The sequence below is a fragment of the Oncorhynchus kisutch genome, linkage group LG3 (genome assembly GCF_002021735.2).
Source record: "Oncorhynchus kisutch isolate 150728-3 linkage group LG3, Okis_V2, whole genome shotgun sequence".
Classification (NCBI taxonomy): Eukaryota; Metazoa; Chordata; class Actinopteri; order Salmoniformes; family Salmonidae; genus Oncorhynchus; species Oncorhynchus kisutch.
In genome coordinates, this window is record NC_034176.2 from 18265607 (window position 1) to 18278989 (window position 13383).

At 43.8% G+C, this 13383-nt stretch overlaps 1 protein-coding gene and 1 long non-coding RNA gene across 6 annotated transcripts in view; both read left to right on the forward strand.

Annotated features, from left to right (window-relative positions):
• LOC109876418 (small G protein signaling modulator 1) overlaps nt 1-13383 on the forward strand; it is a 71996-nt gene that overhangs the window by 37558 nt on the left and 21055 nt on the right. For 3 of the 5 annotated variants that reach the window (XM_031818168.1, XM_031818169.1, XM_020468838.2), the window contains exons 9-16: nt 6020-6144; nt 6719-6786; nt 6994-7157; nt 7544-7673; nt 7781-7945; nt 11768-11894; nt 12482-12546; nt 12770-12915. In XM_031818168.1, the coding sequence (XP_031674028.1) occupies nt 6020-6144; nt 6719-6786; nt 6994-7157; nt 7544-7673; nt 7781-7945; nt 11768-11894; nt 12482-12546; nt 12770-12915 (990 nt within the window). The remainder of the gene's footprint in view (nt 1-6019; nt 6145-6718; nt 6787-6993; nt 7158-7543; nt 7674-7780; nt 7946-11767; nt 11895-12481; nt 12547-12769; nt 12916-13383) is intronic. The other 2 variants (XM_031818170.1, XM_020468845.2) reach the window with 1 other exon arrangement.
• On the forward strand, nt 1416-3610 carry LOC116365774 (uncharacterized). Its single transcript, XR_004208151.1, has 2 exons — nt 1416-2323; nt 2750-3610. It is a non-coding gene; the product is annotated as an uncharacterized LOC116365774 (long non-coding RNA).

Consider the following 13383-nt stretch of genomic DNA (forward strand, 5'->3'; position numbering starts at 1 on the left):
TGTAGGAGGAGGTGTGATGGTGTGGGGGTGCTTTGCTGTTGACTGTCAGTGATTTATTTAGAATTCAAGGCTCATTTAACCAGTATGGCTATCACAGCATTCTGCAGCGATACGCCATCCCATCTGGTTTGCGCTTAGTGGGACGATAATTTATTTTTCAACAGGACAATGACCCAACACACCTCCAGGCTGTGTAAGGGCAATTTGACCAAGATGGAGAGTGATGTAGTGCTGCATCAGATTACCTGGCCTCCACAATCACCCGACCTCAACCCAATTGAGATGGTTTGGGATGAGTTGGACCGCTGAGTGAAGGAAAAGCAGTCAACAAGTGCTCAGCATATGCGGGAACTCCTTCAAGACTGTTGGAAAAGCATTCCAGGTGAAGCTGGTTGAGAGAATGCCAAGAGTGTGCAAAGTTGTCATCAAGGCAAAGGGTGGCTACTTTGAAGAATCTAAAATCTAAACTATATTTTGATTTGTTTAACACGTTTTTAGTTACTACATGATTCCATATGTGTTATTTCAAAGTGTTGATGTCTTCACTATTATTCTACAATGTAGAAAATAGTAAAAATAAAGAAAACCTTTGAATGACTAGTACTGTACATTTTAAAGTGAAAAAGTGCTCAGAATCACTCTGTACCGTGGAATTTCCCTACTGCTCGGCTCAGTCCAGTCCCACATCCTGTGTTATCATTTATTTGGCAACATTCTTTTCCATATTTGCATATTTTGATATAGCCACAGCAGTCTTAAAATGGACTGTTACCTTGAATGCAACATTTAAGATGTTAAAACATTTAAACTCCATTGAAATGGGACATTTCCTGACATCTTATTTTCCTCTCTCTCTCACTCCAGTTGTTCTCATGAGACAGGTCAGTGTGTGTAGAGAGAACACATTTGACGAGGTAGAGTCAGGTTTCTACTCAGGAGACAGATCAGTGTGTGTAGAGAACACATTTGACGAGGTAGAGTCAGGTTTCTACTCAGGAGACAGGTCAGTGTGTGTAGAGAACACATTTGACGAGGTAGAGTCAGGTTTCTACTCAGGAGACAGATCAGTGTGTGTAGAGAACACATTTGACGAGGTAGAGTCAGGTTTCTACTCAGGAGACAGGTCAGTGTGTGTAGAGAACACATTTGACCAGGTAGAGTCAGGCTTCTACTTCATCGCCTTGGACCACTACACCAACAAGGCAGAGGACACCAAGTTTGGACCAGTGAGTAACCAACTCATCTTATGATTTACACATCGCACCGCCTTCCTCACACTTCAGTGCCCTACTTAGATATTTTTACCAATGTCTATGGATTATACAAGGGTTTTAAGTTGGGACTTGGGCTCCTTATTACATTTAATTCTATCTCCTGTATTGTTCTGCCCTCTATATATATTGTGCTGATGCACCACTGTAAGAACCTGGAGATCTTCACTGGTTCTGAGGGAGGTGATGTGGCCACAAACAGTGCCTGGGACATCTTCCAGTGCTACCACTCTCTGGAGAACTGCCAGAGGATGGTCAAGACATCTGACTGGAGAACAGCCAGAGGATGGTCAAGACATCTGACTGGAGAACAGCCAGAGGATGGTCAAGACATCTGACTGGAGAACTGCCAGAGGATGGTCAAGACATCTGACTGGAGAACAGCCAGAGGGTGGTCAAGACATCTGACTGGAGAACAGCCAGAGGGTGGTCAAGACATCTGACTGGAGAACAGCCAGAGGGTGGTCAAGACATCTGACTGGAGAACAGCCAGAGGGTGGTCAAGACATCTGACTGGAGAACAGCCAGAGGGTGGTCAAGACATCTGACTGGAGAACAGCCAGAGGGTGGTCAAGACATCTGACTGGAGAACAGCCAGAGGGTGGTCAAGACATCTGACTGGAGAACAGCCAGAGGGTGGTCAAGACATCTGACTGGAGAACAGCCAGAGGGTGGTCAAGACATCTGACTGGAGAACAGCCAGAGGGTGGTCAAGACATCTGACTGGAGAACAGCCAGAGGGTGGTCAAGACATCTGACTGGAGAACAGCCAGAGGGTGGTCAAGACATCTGACTGGAGAACAGCCAGAGGGTGTTCAAGACATCTGACTGGAGAACAGCCAGAGGGTGGTCAAGACATCTGACTGGAGAACAGCCAGAGGGTGGTCAAGACATCTGACTGGAGAACAGCCAGAGGGTAGTCAAGACATCTGACTGGAGAACAGCCAGAGGGTGGTCAAGACATCGGACTGGAGAACAGCCAGAGGATGGTCAAGACATCTGCTGCTACTTCATCTTAATTGTGTCAGCTCTGCTGCACCTGAGCGCTAAAGGTATGGCACCACACTCCCAACAGTCCTGTATGCTTAAACATATTTGTATACTCATTGATGTGTTTCTTAAAGTGGCAATCGGCAGTTGAAACAATAACAAAGCGTGTACCCAGCCCCTGTTTTGGTAAAAAGCTGAGTGATGGGGCTGGAGAAATGTAACCACTCAAATTCATAGACAGAGCTATGGGTTCATAGGACTGACCATCGTGCCTCCTAAAACCCTATTGGAGGAACGACCCAAGGTTTGTCGTCTCAGACATCCTCCAACGGGTTTTGAGAAGGATGCGAGTAGAGAGAAAGTCAGGAGTTGAGCAGAGATTAATTGCGACAGAGCTCATGTCGTTGTTTTAGATGGAATCTGATGTTGAATGATACATTTATTCTGTTTGCACGTATATCTTTGTTCTACTTGTGCTCTTTCCACAGGTGGCTCTGGCTTGCTGATAACATCTGATCTGATGAGACTCTTTATGCAGTTTGACAGATTTTATTCAATAAAGCTTCCAATGCCAAATTGAAATAATTTGAGATTCTGTAATTGATAGACAATAGTAGTTACTATAAAACAAATGTTTTCCTCAGTTCACTGTTTGGTGACTGCATGGTGTTGTTTTGTCCTCAGTCCTCCTTTGAATTCTGTGTGTACTGATTCAGTTCTAAACGACCATCATCGAGTCCATCCTCACCTCCTCCATCACTGCAACGGATTGTCTGGTCTGCTGAGAGGGTCATTGGTTGCAACCTGCGTTCCATCAAGGTCTTTCATGACTCCAGGGCAAGGAAGCGTGCAGGAAAGATCATCGCCAATCCCTTCCACCCCATCTTCCAAAGACTCCCCTCTGGCAAACAGTTCAGGTCATTCACAAACAAAACCTCCCACCACCTGAACAGTTTCTTCCCTGTGCCGTGGCCCTCACCAACTGTCCACCGGGTCCATGATGATCCTCTCATCCATGGACTTCACACTCTGCATTATTCATTCACGACTATGCACCTTGCACTATCATCCCAGAACTGAGCATTGCTCTTTGCACATCTCTTACATGCAGAATTTAGAACGTCAATTATTTAGCGTTCATAGTGTACATACTGTATGTTTCAGAGTCAGATTCCTATACATGCAAATGTATTTGGAATTTAAAGCTGATTCTGACATGTTAACCTGAGTTTAGCTGGTTTATCATGCAAGTTTACGTTCTATTATTTGGGACTGGTTATGTACTGGATGAACTGTAGCAGGTAGCAGATTCTCCCCTTTGTGTCTTCATATAATTCAAAATACACTGTGTGTATCCTTGAGCTTAATACCCTAAATATTGGCTCCTGCCTGCAATTAGTGGACTCGTTTTGTGGTGTTTGCTAGAGCTGACTGTCTGCTTTTCATTTTACAGACGAACGTTGCTGACTAACAAGTAATTAACTAGCTAACTTTAGTACGTAGATTCCACTCAACTCAAGGTATAGCATACCTATGTTAATGTATTTCCCAGTTCATTTGGTTATCAAGCTGCTGGGCTTCTCATTTGGCGCTTACTGCTCAACCCGATTAGCTAGCTAAGCAGACTGCCCTATAGTGCATCACAAACAGAAGGCTTGAAATAGCCAATCACAACACTGGACTGGCCAATGGCAGGAATTTGTTTGTTCGTCCATCACTCCAGTAAAAGTGACAAATCTAAGGTTTTAGACTCGCCTTTAAGCCTACCCAAGGAACGCACTCGAGGGACCCGTCCTCTGGTCTGTCGACCACATTTCTTCTCTCTCAGTGTTTGCTCGCGCAATAATGTTTCTTCTTGCTCGCGCGTGTTCGACTTTTGAATCGGATTTGACACCCCTGGACAGGAAGCTAGTCAATCGCAGGGCCTAACCCCAAGTAGAGACACGTCATGTCCCATTTTTTATAGTCTTTGGTATTGGACCGGGGATCGAAAAACCAACCTTCCAATCTCAGGGCAGACATTCTAACTACAAGGCCACTGAGTTGGTGAAACTGTAAAAAACAAACAAAATAAGAGAGGGAAAAATTCCTTTCAATATTGCCTCTGTATACTCTTATGAACAGTTATTAGTTATTAATGAATAGTGTGTCTATAATCTTCTTCTTTTTAAAATCTCGTGCCAATATCAGTTATTTTTAAGTCTTGGTTCCAGTAGTTTATATTTTTTCCTAAGAGATTGTCAGTTGGATATGATTTCTGCAAGGTTTTGTATATCTAACCTATCATATGAATATCCTTTTCTGACTCAAATTGGATTCCCTCAGATTGCTCTGATGTCCAAAACATTTAAATTAGAAATGTATTGATATGAAACTATTACGTTGCATGTATTTTAAGATATCTACATTGGTCAGTCCAAAATGGCTTTTTATTTCTGTCATGGAAATAAATGTATTTCCTATTACCAAGTCATTTATGGTTTCTATGCTTTTAGTTTTCCATGTAGACCAATTTATCAGAGATTTCTGAAAAGCTATCCAAGGATTGTTCCATAAGGTTGTGTTTTTAGGGAGTGATATTGGTTCTTGTAGAATAGATTTAATGTTCTTCCATATTGTTATAGTGTTCTTAACTATGTACAAAATATTTCATGTGCTTCCATATTGTTATAATGTTCTTAACTATGTAGAATAGATTTAATGTTATTCCATATTGTTATAGTGTTCTTAACTATGTAGAATAGATTTCATGTGCTTCCATATTGTTATAGTGTTCTTAACTATGTAGAATAGATTTCATGTTCTTCCATATTGTTATAGTGTTCTTAACTATGTAGAATAGATTTCATGTGCTTCCATATTGTTATAGTGTTCTTAACTATGACGTTCTTAGCTTTATCCTTAGAAAATTTACAAAATATACATGTAAAAAGATCCTGGGGATTAGCATGCACATCTTAAATATGTACCCAATGTTCTACTTTAGTGCATTATGTCGCATATATGTCGCAAGTGGCAAGTTGATACAATTCCAAGTCTGGAAGGTTAAAACCACCCCCTGATTAGGAAGATGTAAAACGTTCCTTTTTATTCTATGGGTTTTATTACCCCATATAAAGTCTGTTATCATCAAAATCAAATAAAATCAAATGTATTTATATAGCCCTTCGTACATCAGCTGATATCTCAAAGTGCTGTACAGAAACCCAGCCTAAAACCCCAAACAGCAAGCAATGCAGGTGTAGAAGCACGGTGGCTAGGAAAAACTCCCTAGAAAGGCCAAAACCCAGGAAGAAACCTAGAGAGGAACCAGGCTATGTGGGGTGGCCAGTCCTCTTCTGGCTGTGCCGGGTGGAGATCATAACAGAACATGGCCAAGATGTTCAAATGTTCATAAATGACCAGCATGGTCGTATAATAATAAGGCAGAACAGTTGAAACTGGAGCAGCAGCACGGTCAGATGGACTGGGGACAGCAAGGAGTCATCATGTCAGGTAGTCCTGGGGCATGGTCCTAGGGCTCAGGTCCTCCGAGAGAGAGAAAGAAAGAGAGAATTAGAGAGAGCATATGTGGGGTGGCCAGTCCTCTTCTGGCTGTGCCGGGTGGAGATTTTAACAGAACATGGCCAAGATGTTCAAATGTTATGATGAGTATACTTTTTTAAATAATGTCTTCGGTGGGGTAATTGGTGTATTATTTCTTCATAGTTCACTTTAGAAAACAGATCCTCAAACTGTTATTCTTCTTGGCATTACAGAGGGATGACATGGAGGCTATCCCAGGATACCTTTCTCTCCACCAGACCGCTCACATCATGACGCTGAAGTGGACGCCCAATCAGCTGATGAACGGCTCTGTGGGAGACCTGGACTATGAGCACAGGTGGGGAGAGCAATTCACTAATGATCCTATCTCTCACTTATGTACATCAAGATGGCACAGCAAGGTGATGACTGTTTGTAGGAACACCATACACCAACTGTGTGTTTAAGTTGTCTACAGTTGGTGCAGCGGTTCAGTGTGACTAAATCATGTAGCGTGTCTGTCTGAGTGTTACTCAGGAGGGCTTTGTGTCCTGAGGTCAACTCTGGAGAGGGGAATATGACGAGGGTTGTTTGTAGGGGCAGCAGGGGGACATGTTCAAGCATACTTCAAAGTAACTAGTCATATCATTTTAGTGACTTTGGTTCTTAGCCCGTGGTGTTGTTTGCTGTGTATCACTTACATTTTCATTAAAGAGCACTTTTGGGAGCAGCAAACACTCTTACTTATGCAAAATACTGAACCCCAACTTTAATCATTTCTACATTCAGTAACACAGACCGTATTCAGAATTCTGCATACACCAAGAGAGACACACAACACACATATCCCCATGGCGATCTTTGTTGTTCAACTCAGTGTGACAAGGTGAGTGATGTCTCAATAACCCCGGCTTTGATTCCATCTCTTTCAGTGTGTACTGGGACTACGCTATGACCATACGTCTGGAGGAGATTGTTTATTTGCACTGTCATCAGCAGGGTAGGTCCACCAATGGAGGCTAGTGGAGAGAGACATTGGGAGGACAGGCTCATTGTAATGTCTGGATTGTAATCGGCACATCTTATATGGAGCTCAACTACTTGCTACTGCTATCAACGACAGCTAGTTCTGGTTCATTTACAGAGTTGTTCATATAATTTTTTGATATTTAAAAGGTCCATAAAAGGTATAAATTATTCTCTGCAGTGGACACCGGGGGCACGGTGGTGCTGGTGAGCCAGGACGGCATCCAGAGACCCCCGCTGCGCTTCCCCAGAGGGGGGCACTTGCTCCAGTTCCTCTCCTGCCTGGAGAACGGCCTTCTGCCACACGGCCAGCTCAACCCTCCGCTCTGGTCCCAGAGGGGAAAGGTCATCCCTATTTCATTTGATTATTTTAAAAAAGACAGATCTTGAGTTATTTTAGCCAATGTATATGTGTGAGTATACTGTATGTGTTAGACTGCTTAAAGCCTATATCATGTCTACTGGGCAGAATAAATAATGAAACCCTCCCACACAAGGCTTCTTTAAGCCAGACCTTATTAAGTATTGCTTATATAGGCAGTCCTTCTGTTTGGTGGAAGTGTGGATGTTTTACAAATCTAGACTATTTAAAGATACTGTGCTATCAAAATCTTAATTTAAAAAAAAATCTTCATAAACAAAGAATGCTGTTAATCATTTTAGATTTTGACAGTTTGACATATTTTTTGGGCATTTACTGTATCTAACATTCCCCTAATTTCTGACTACAGGGGAAAGTGTTCCCTAAACTGAGAAACAGGTGTTCACAGGGATCCTCGGACTCCGTGTCTGATAAGGAGGAGGACGAGGCCACGGACTATGTTTTCCGCATCCTGTTCCCCAACAGCCAATCAGAGTTTGGTAAGTGACCTCAACCCCTCCTCCATTCGTGTGATCACTTCAGGTGGTCACTTCAGGTGATGTTTTTTGCTTTAAAAAAATCCAACTGTCCTCATTGTCCATTCCAGTGACTATAACCCACCCTCCCCGTCTTCCCCCGGGGGTTCCTCTCCTGTCCCGCTCCTTCTCCCTCCACCTGAGAGGACAGCCCCCAACCAAAGGGAACCTGGTGGTCCCTAAGCGCTCCTGCAGTTGTCCCGGAGACCCCCCATCGCCCACCACAGGGAACAGCTGTAACGTTACCACACCTCAGCTCCTCCTTCAGTCTGTCCGTCCACTTGCTTTGCTTCAATCACTGCCTCGCCCTCTGTCTCCTTCCTGCAAATCTTACAAATGAGTCCCCTAATCAAGCGCTCTCTGTCCTCTTCCCTTAACCTCAGTCCCTCTTGGACAATAGGTGGATGATTGACTGGCCACGGGCCTTCCAATAGAAAAAACACAGCGTTATGTCGAGGTACACAGTGGTTTACAGTAGTAGAAAAAGCTAATGTTGAGCAAGCAAATTGTCATGCTTAGGGACAAATTCTAACTTCAGATGCACACACAACATTAACATTTTGTATTAATCATGCCTTGACATCAATGGAAGATATGCCTGAGAACTTGAGTTAGTATGTGCCCATAAAGAGAATATAGAAACATAAAGACCAATAAGAATGTGTCATCATTACCATGCCAAAAGACCGTTGTTCACCCTCAGCAGATTGAAATGCCTTGATTCCCCAAATGTCATTGTTGATGTGCTTGATTTGCTCTCTAATGCCACCTCTATGGCAGCTATTAACACTTCCTCAAATCAAGTGACAGATCTTGCCCAATTTGTCTAATTCAGCTGTGATCGTTTCTTGAGAATCATCTCCAGAGGTGTCCAAATCATGACGGGACACTGTGATTCTGGCTGGGAGTTTGAACCTGTGCAGTTACAGTATAGCACAGAGTTTCAGATCAGGGTCAAATACATATACCGATGTAAATCAAATCAAATAAATTGTCACATACACATGGTTAACAGATGTTAATGCGAGTGTAGCGAAATGCTTGTGCTTCTAGTTCCGACAATGCAGTAGTAACCAACGAGTAATCTAACCTAACAATTCCACAACTACTACCTTATACACATAAGTGTAAAGGGATAAAGAATATGTACATAAAGATATATGAATGAGTGATGGTACAGAACGGCATAGGCAAGATGCAGTAGATGGCATCGAATACAGTATATACATATGAGATGAGTAATGTAGGGTGGTGTAGGTGTCCTGGAGGGCAGGTAGTTTACCCCCGGTGATGCGTCACTACCCTCTGGAGAGCCTTACGGTTGTGGGCGGAGCAGTTGCCGTACCAGGCGGTGATACAGCCCGACAGGATGCTCTCGATACTTGAAACTTACTACCCTCTCCACTACTGTCCCGTCGATGTGGATAGGGGGGTGCCCCCTCTGCTGTTTCCTGAAGTCCACGATCATCTCCTTTGTTTTGTTGACGTTGAGTGTGAGGTTATTTTCCTGACACCACACTTCGAGGGCCCTCACCTCCTCCCTGTAGGCCGTCTCGTTGTTGTTGGTAATCAAGCCTTCCACTGTCATGTCGTCTGCAAACTTGATGATTGAGTTGGAGGTGTGCATGGTCACACAGTCGTGGGTGAACAGGGAGTACAGGAGAGGGCTCAGAACGCACCCTTGTGGAGCCCCAGTGTTGAGGATCAGTCGGGTGGAGAAGTTGTTACCTACTCTCACCACCTGGGGGCGGCCCGTCAGGAAGTCCAGTACCCAGTTGCACAGGGCGGGGTCGAGACCCAGGGTCTCGAGCTTGATGACGAGTTTGGCGGGTACTATGGTGTTAAATGCTGAGCTGTAGTCGATGAACAGCATTCTCACATAGGTATTCCTCTTGTCCAGATTGGTTAGGGCAGTGTGCAGTGTGGTTGCGATTGCGTTGTCTGTGGACCTATTGGGGCGGTAAGCAAATTGGAGTGGGTCTAGGGTGTCAGGTAGAGTGGAGGTGATATGGTCCTTGACTAGTCTCTCAAAGCACTTCATGATGACGGAAGTGAGTGCTACGGGGCAGTAGTCGTTTAGCTCAGTTACCTTAGCTTTCTTGGGAACAGGAATAATGGTGGCCCTCTTGAAGCATGTGGGGACAGCAGACTGGGATAAGGATTGATTGAATATGTCCGTAAACACACCAGCCAGCTGGTCTGCCCATGCTCTGAGGACGTGGCTGGGGATGCCATCTGGGCCTGCAGCCTTGCGAGGGTATACCCGTTTAAATGTTTTACTCACGTCGGCTGCAGTGAAGGAGAGTCCGCAGGTTTTGGTAGTGGGCCGTGTCAGTGGCACTGTATTGTCCTCAAAGCGAGCAAAGAAGTTATTTAGTCTCTCTGGGAGCAAGACATCCTGGTCCGCGACGGGGCTGGTTTTCTTTTTGTAATCTGTGATTGACTGTAGACCCTGCCACATACCTCTTATGTCTGAGCCGTTGAATTGCAACTCTACTTTGTCTCTATACTGACGCATGGCTTGTTTGATTGCCTTGCGGAGGGAATAGCTACACTGTTTGTATTCGGTCATGTTTCCGGTCACCTTGCCCTGGTTCAAAGCAGTGGTTCGCACTTTCAGTGTCGTGTGAATGCTCCCATCAATCCATGGTTTCTGGTTTGGGAATGTTTTAATAGTTGCTGTGGGTACGACATCGCCAATGCACTTTCTAATGAACTCGCTCACCGAATCAACATATTTGTCAATGTTGTTGTTGGATGCAATGTGAAACATATCCCAATCCACGTGATCAAAGCAGTCTTGAAGCGTGGAATCAGATTGGTCAGACCAGCTTTGAACAGACCTGAGCACGGGAGCTTCCTGTTTTAGTTTCTGTCTGTAGGCTGGAAGCAACAAAATGGAGTCGTGGTCAGCTTTTCCGAAAGAAGGGCGGGGGAGGGCCTAATATGCATCGCGGAAGTTAGAATAGCAATGATCTTTAATTGATTTAAAAAATAAATTTAAAATGTAACCTTTATTTAACCAGGCAAGTCAGTGAAGACAAATTATTATTTACAATGACGGCCTACACCGGCCAAAGACTGACGACGCTGAGACAATTGTGCACCGCCCTGTGGGACTCCCAATCACGTCCGGTTGTGATACAGCCTGGATTCCAACCAGGGTGTCTGTAGTTTGAAACAAATCAAAATATATTTCATATTTGAGATTCTTAGAAGTAACCACCCTTTTCCTTGATGACAGATTTGCATACTCTTGGCATTTTCTCAACCAGCTTCACCTGGAATGCATTTCCAACAGCCTAGAGGTGTGTTGGGCCATTGTCCTGTTGAAAAACAAATGTATGCCTTGAATTGTAAATTAATCACTGACAGTGTCACCAGAAAAGCACCCCCACACCATCACACCTCCTCCTCCATGCTTCACGGCGGGGACCACAGGTGGAGATCATCCGTTCACCTACTCTGCGTCTGACAAAGACACGGCAGTTGGAACCAAAAATCTCTCATTTGGACTCGTTGGTGTCCTTTAGTAGTGGTTTCTTTGCAGCAATTCGATCATGAAGGCCTGATTCACGCAGTCTCCTCTGAACAGTTGATGTTGAGATGTGTCTGTTACTTAAACTCTGTGAAGCATTTATTTGGGCTGCAAGCTGAGGTGCAGTTAACTCTAATGAACTTATCCTCTGTAGCAGAGGTAACTCTGGGTCTTCCTTTCCTGTGGCGATCCTCATGAGAGCCAGTTTCATCATAGAGCTTGAGATGGAAAGAAATTCCACAAATGAACTTTTAACCAGGCACACCTGTTATTTGAAATTAATTCCAGGTGACTACCTCATGAAGCTGGTTGAGAGAATGCCAAGTGTGTGCAAAGCTGCCATCAAGGCAAATTTGTTTAACACTTTTTTTGGTTACTACATGATTCCATATGTGTTATTTAATAGTTGTGTTGTCTTCACTATTATTCTACAATGTAGAAAATAGTAAAAATAAAGAAAAACCCATGAATGAGTAGGTGTGTCCAAACTTTTGACTGGTGTGTGTGTTCTGTGGTGCAGTGGCCCCAGAGCTGATGGACCAGGAGGCAAACATCTGGCAGCCCACAACCAGGAAATCCTCCTGCTCGTCCTGTACCCAGTGCAGCTTCTCAGACGGAGGGCCTCCCAATGGGTGCAACCATGAAAGGTCAGAGACAGAGACACACACTGCTGGTTACCCAGATATCATCCCTGGACTTTACCGATCTCACTGACCTGAGAAGGATACAAGATCCACAGACTCCGGTTCAAATACTGCTTGAAATCTTTCAAATACTTTGTTATTTTTCTTTAACCTGCCTGGAGTGCCAGGTGGGCAGGGTATGCACTTTTTGGACGTTTCTATTGGTTCCATTGCACTAGGCACCCTTAATCAAGCACATATACAGTATTTTATATGATTTCAAATAATATTTGAACCCAGGTTTATTACATGTTGATACTATAGTGCATGCATTTATCTCATCGTTTGAAATGTACTGTTTTATTACCCAATTACGGTTTTGATGTCCTTATGAACAGTGAATGGAGAAGGACATCTATTTAATTCATATTGTAATTCATTTGAGGGAATATTTCCTAAATAATTGGTAACGCTGGACAGTTACTTTAAGATGTTCTTGTGAATGGAGAATAGAGAATGTTTGGGATCAAAATGAAAGTCTTGGACATGTTTAAGACGAGGTGGAGCCCGTATGGAGAACACTTTGACTTATGTGCTGTTTCCCTCTGCAGAGCCCCTTTGAAGCAGCTGTGTGACCAAATGAAGTATCAGATCATCTCCCGGGCTTTCTATGGCTGTATGTGATTGTGAACACAAATCTTGTATCTTCTTTCCCCCTAGATGATTTGCAACGTTTTGCAACAGATTTGAATTTAAAGCAGCTTATCAATTAGTCTAGCATCCAACTATTAATTAAATGTCAGAAATGTCAGATCGCCTTATTTAGATAATGAATCACATAAAATCTCAGAATGTCAGAAGGAGGCTCATTTGATAGCGGTTGTGTTTTTGTATTCCAGGGCTGGCTTATTGTCGTCACCTGTCTACCGTACGTACACACCTCTCGGCCCTGGTCAACCACACAATTGTGGCGCCCGACGCGCCCGGCGATGCCTTAGGGGGCCTCACTGCCGAGGTGTGGCAGAGGTTCCTTCAGGACTGCACCGTAAGCAGCATCACCGTCACATCATTAGCAGTGTCGCTAAGGTTGTCACTTTAGTCATCACACACACACACAGTGCAGTACCAGACAGCCCAAACCCCCATGAAGGCCTGCTTCACGCAGTCTCCTCTGAACAGTTGATGTTGAGATGTCTGATACTTGAACTCTGTGAAGCATTTATTTGGACTGCAAGCTGAGTTGCAGTTAATTCTAATGAACTTATCCTCTGCAGCAGAGGTAACTTTGCATCTTCCTTTCCTGTGGCGGTCCTCATGAGAGCCAGTTTCGTCATAGCGCTTGATGGTTTTTGCGACTGTACTTGAAGAAACTTTCAAAGTTCTTGAAATTTTCCGCATTGACTGACTTTCATGTCTTAAAGTAACGATGGACTGTCGTTTCTCTTTGCTTAATTAACTTTTAACAAGGCATATGTTCATGTGAATGTTTTTATGTGCCAGTGTCTATGGTAAC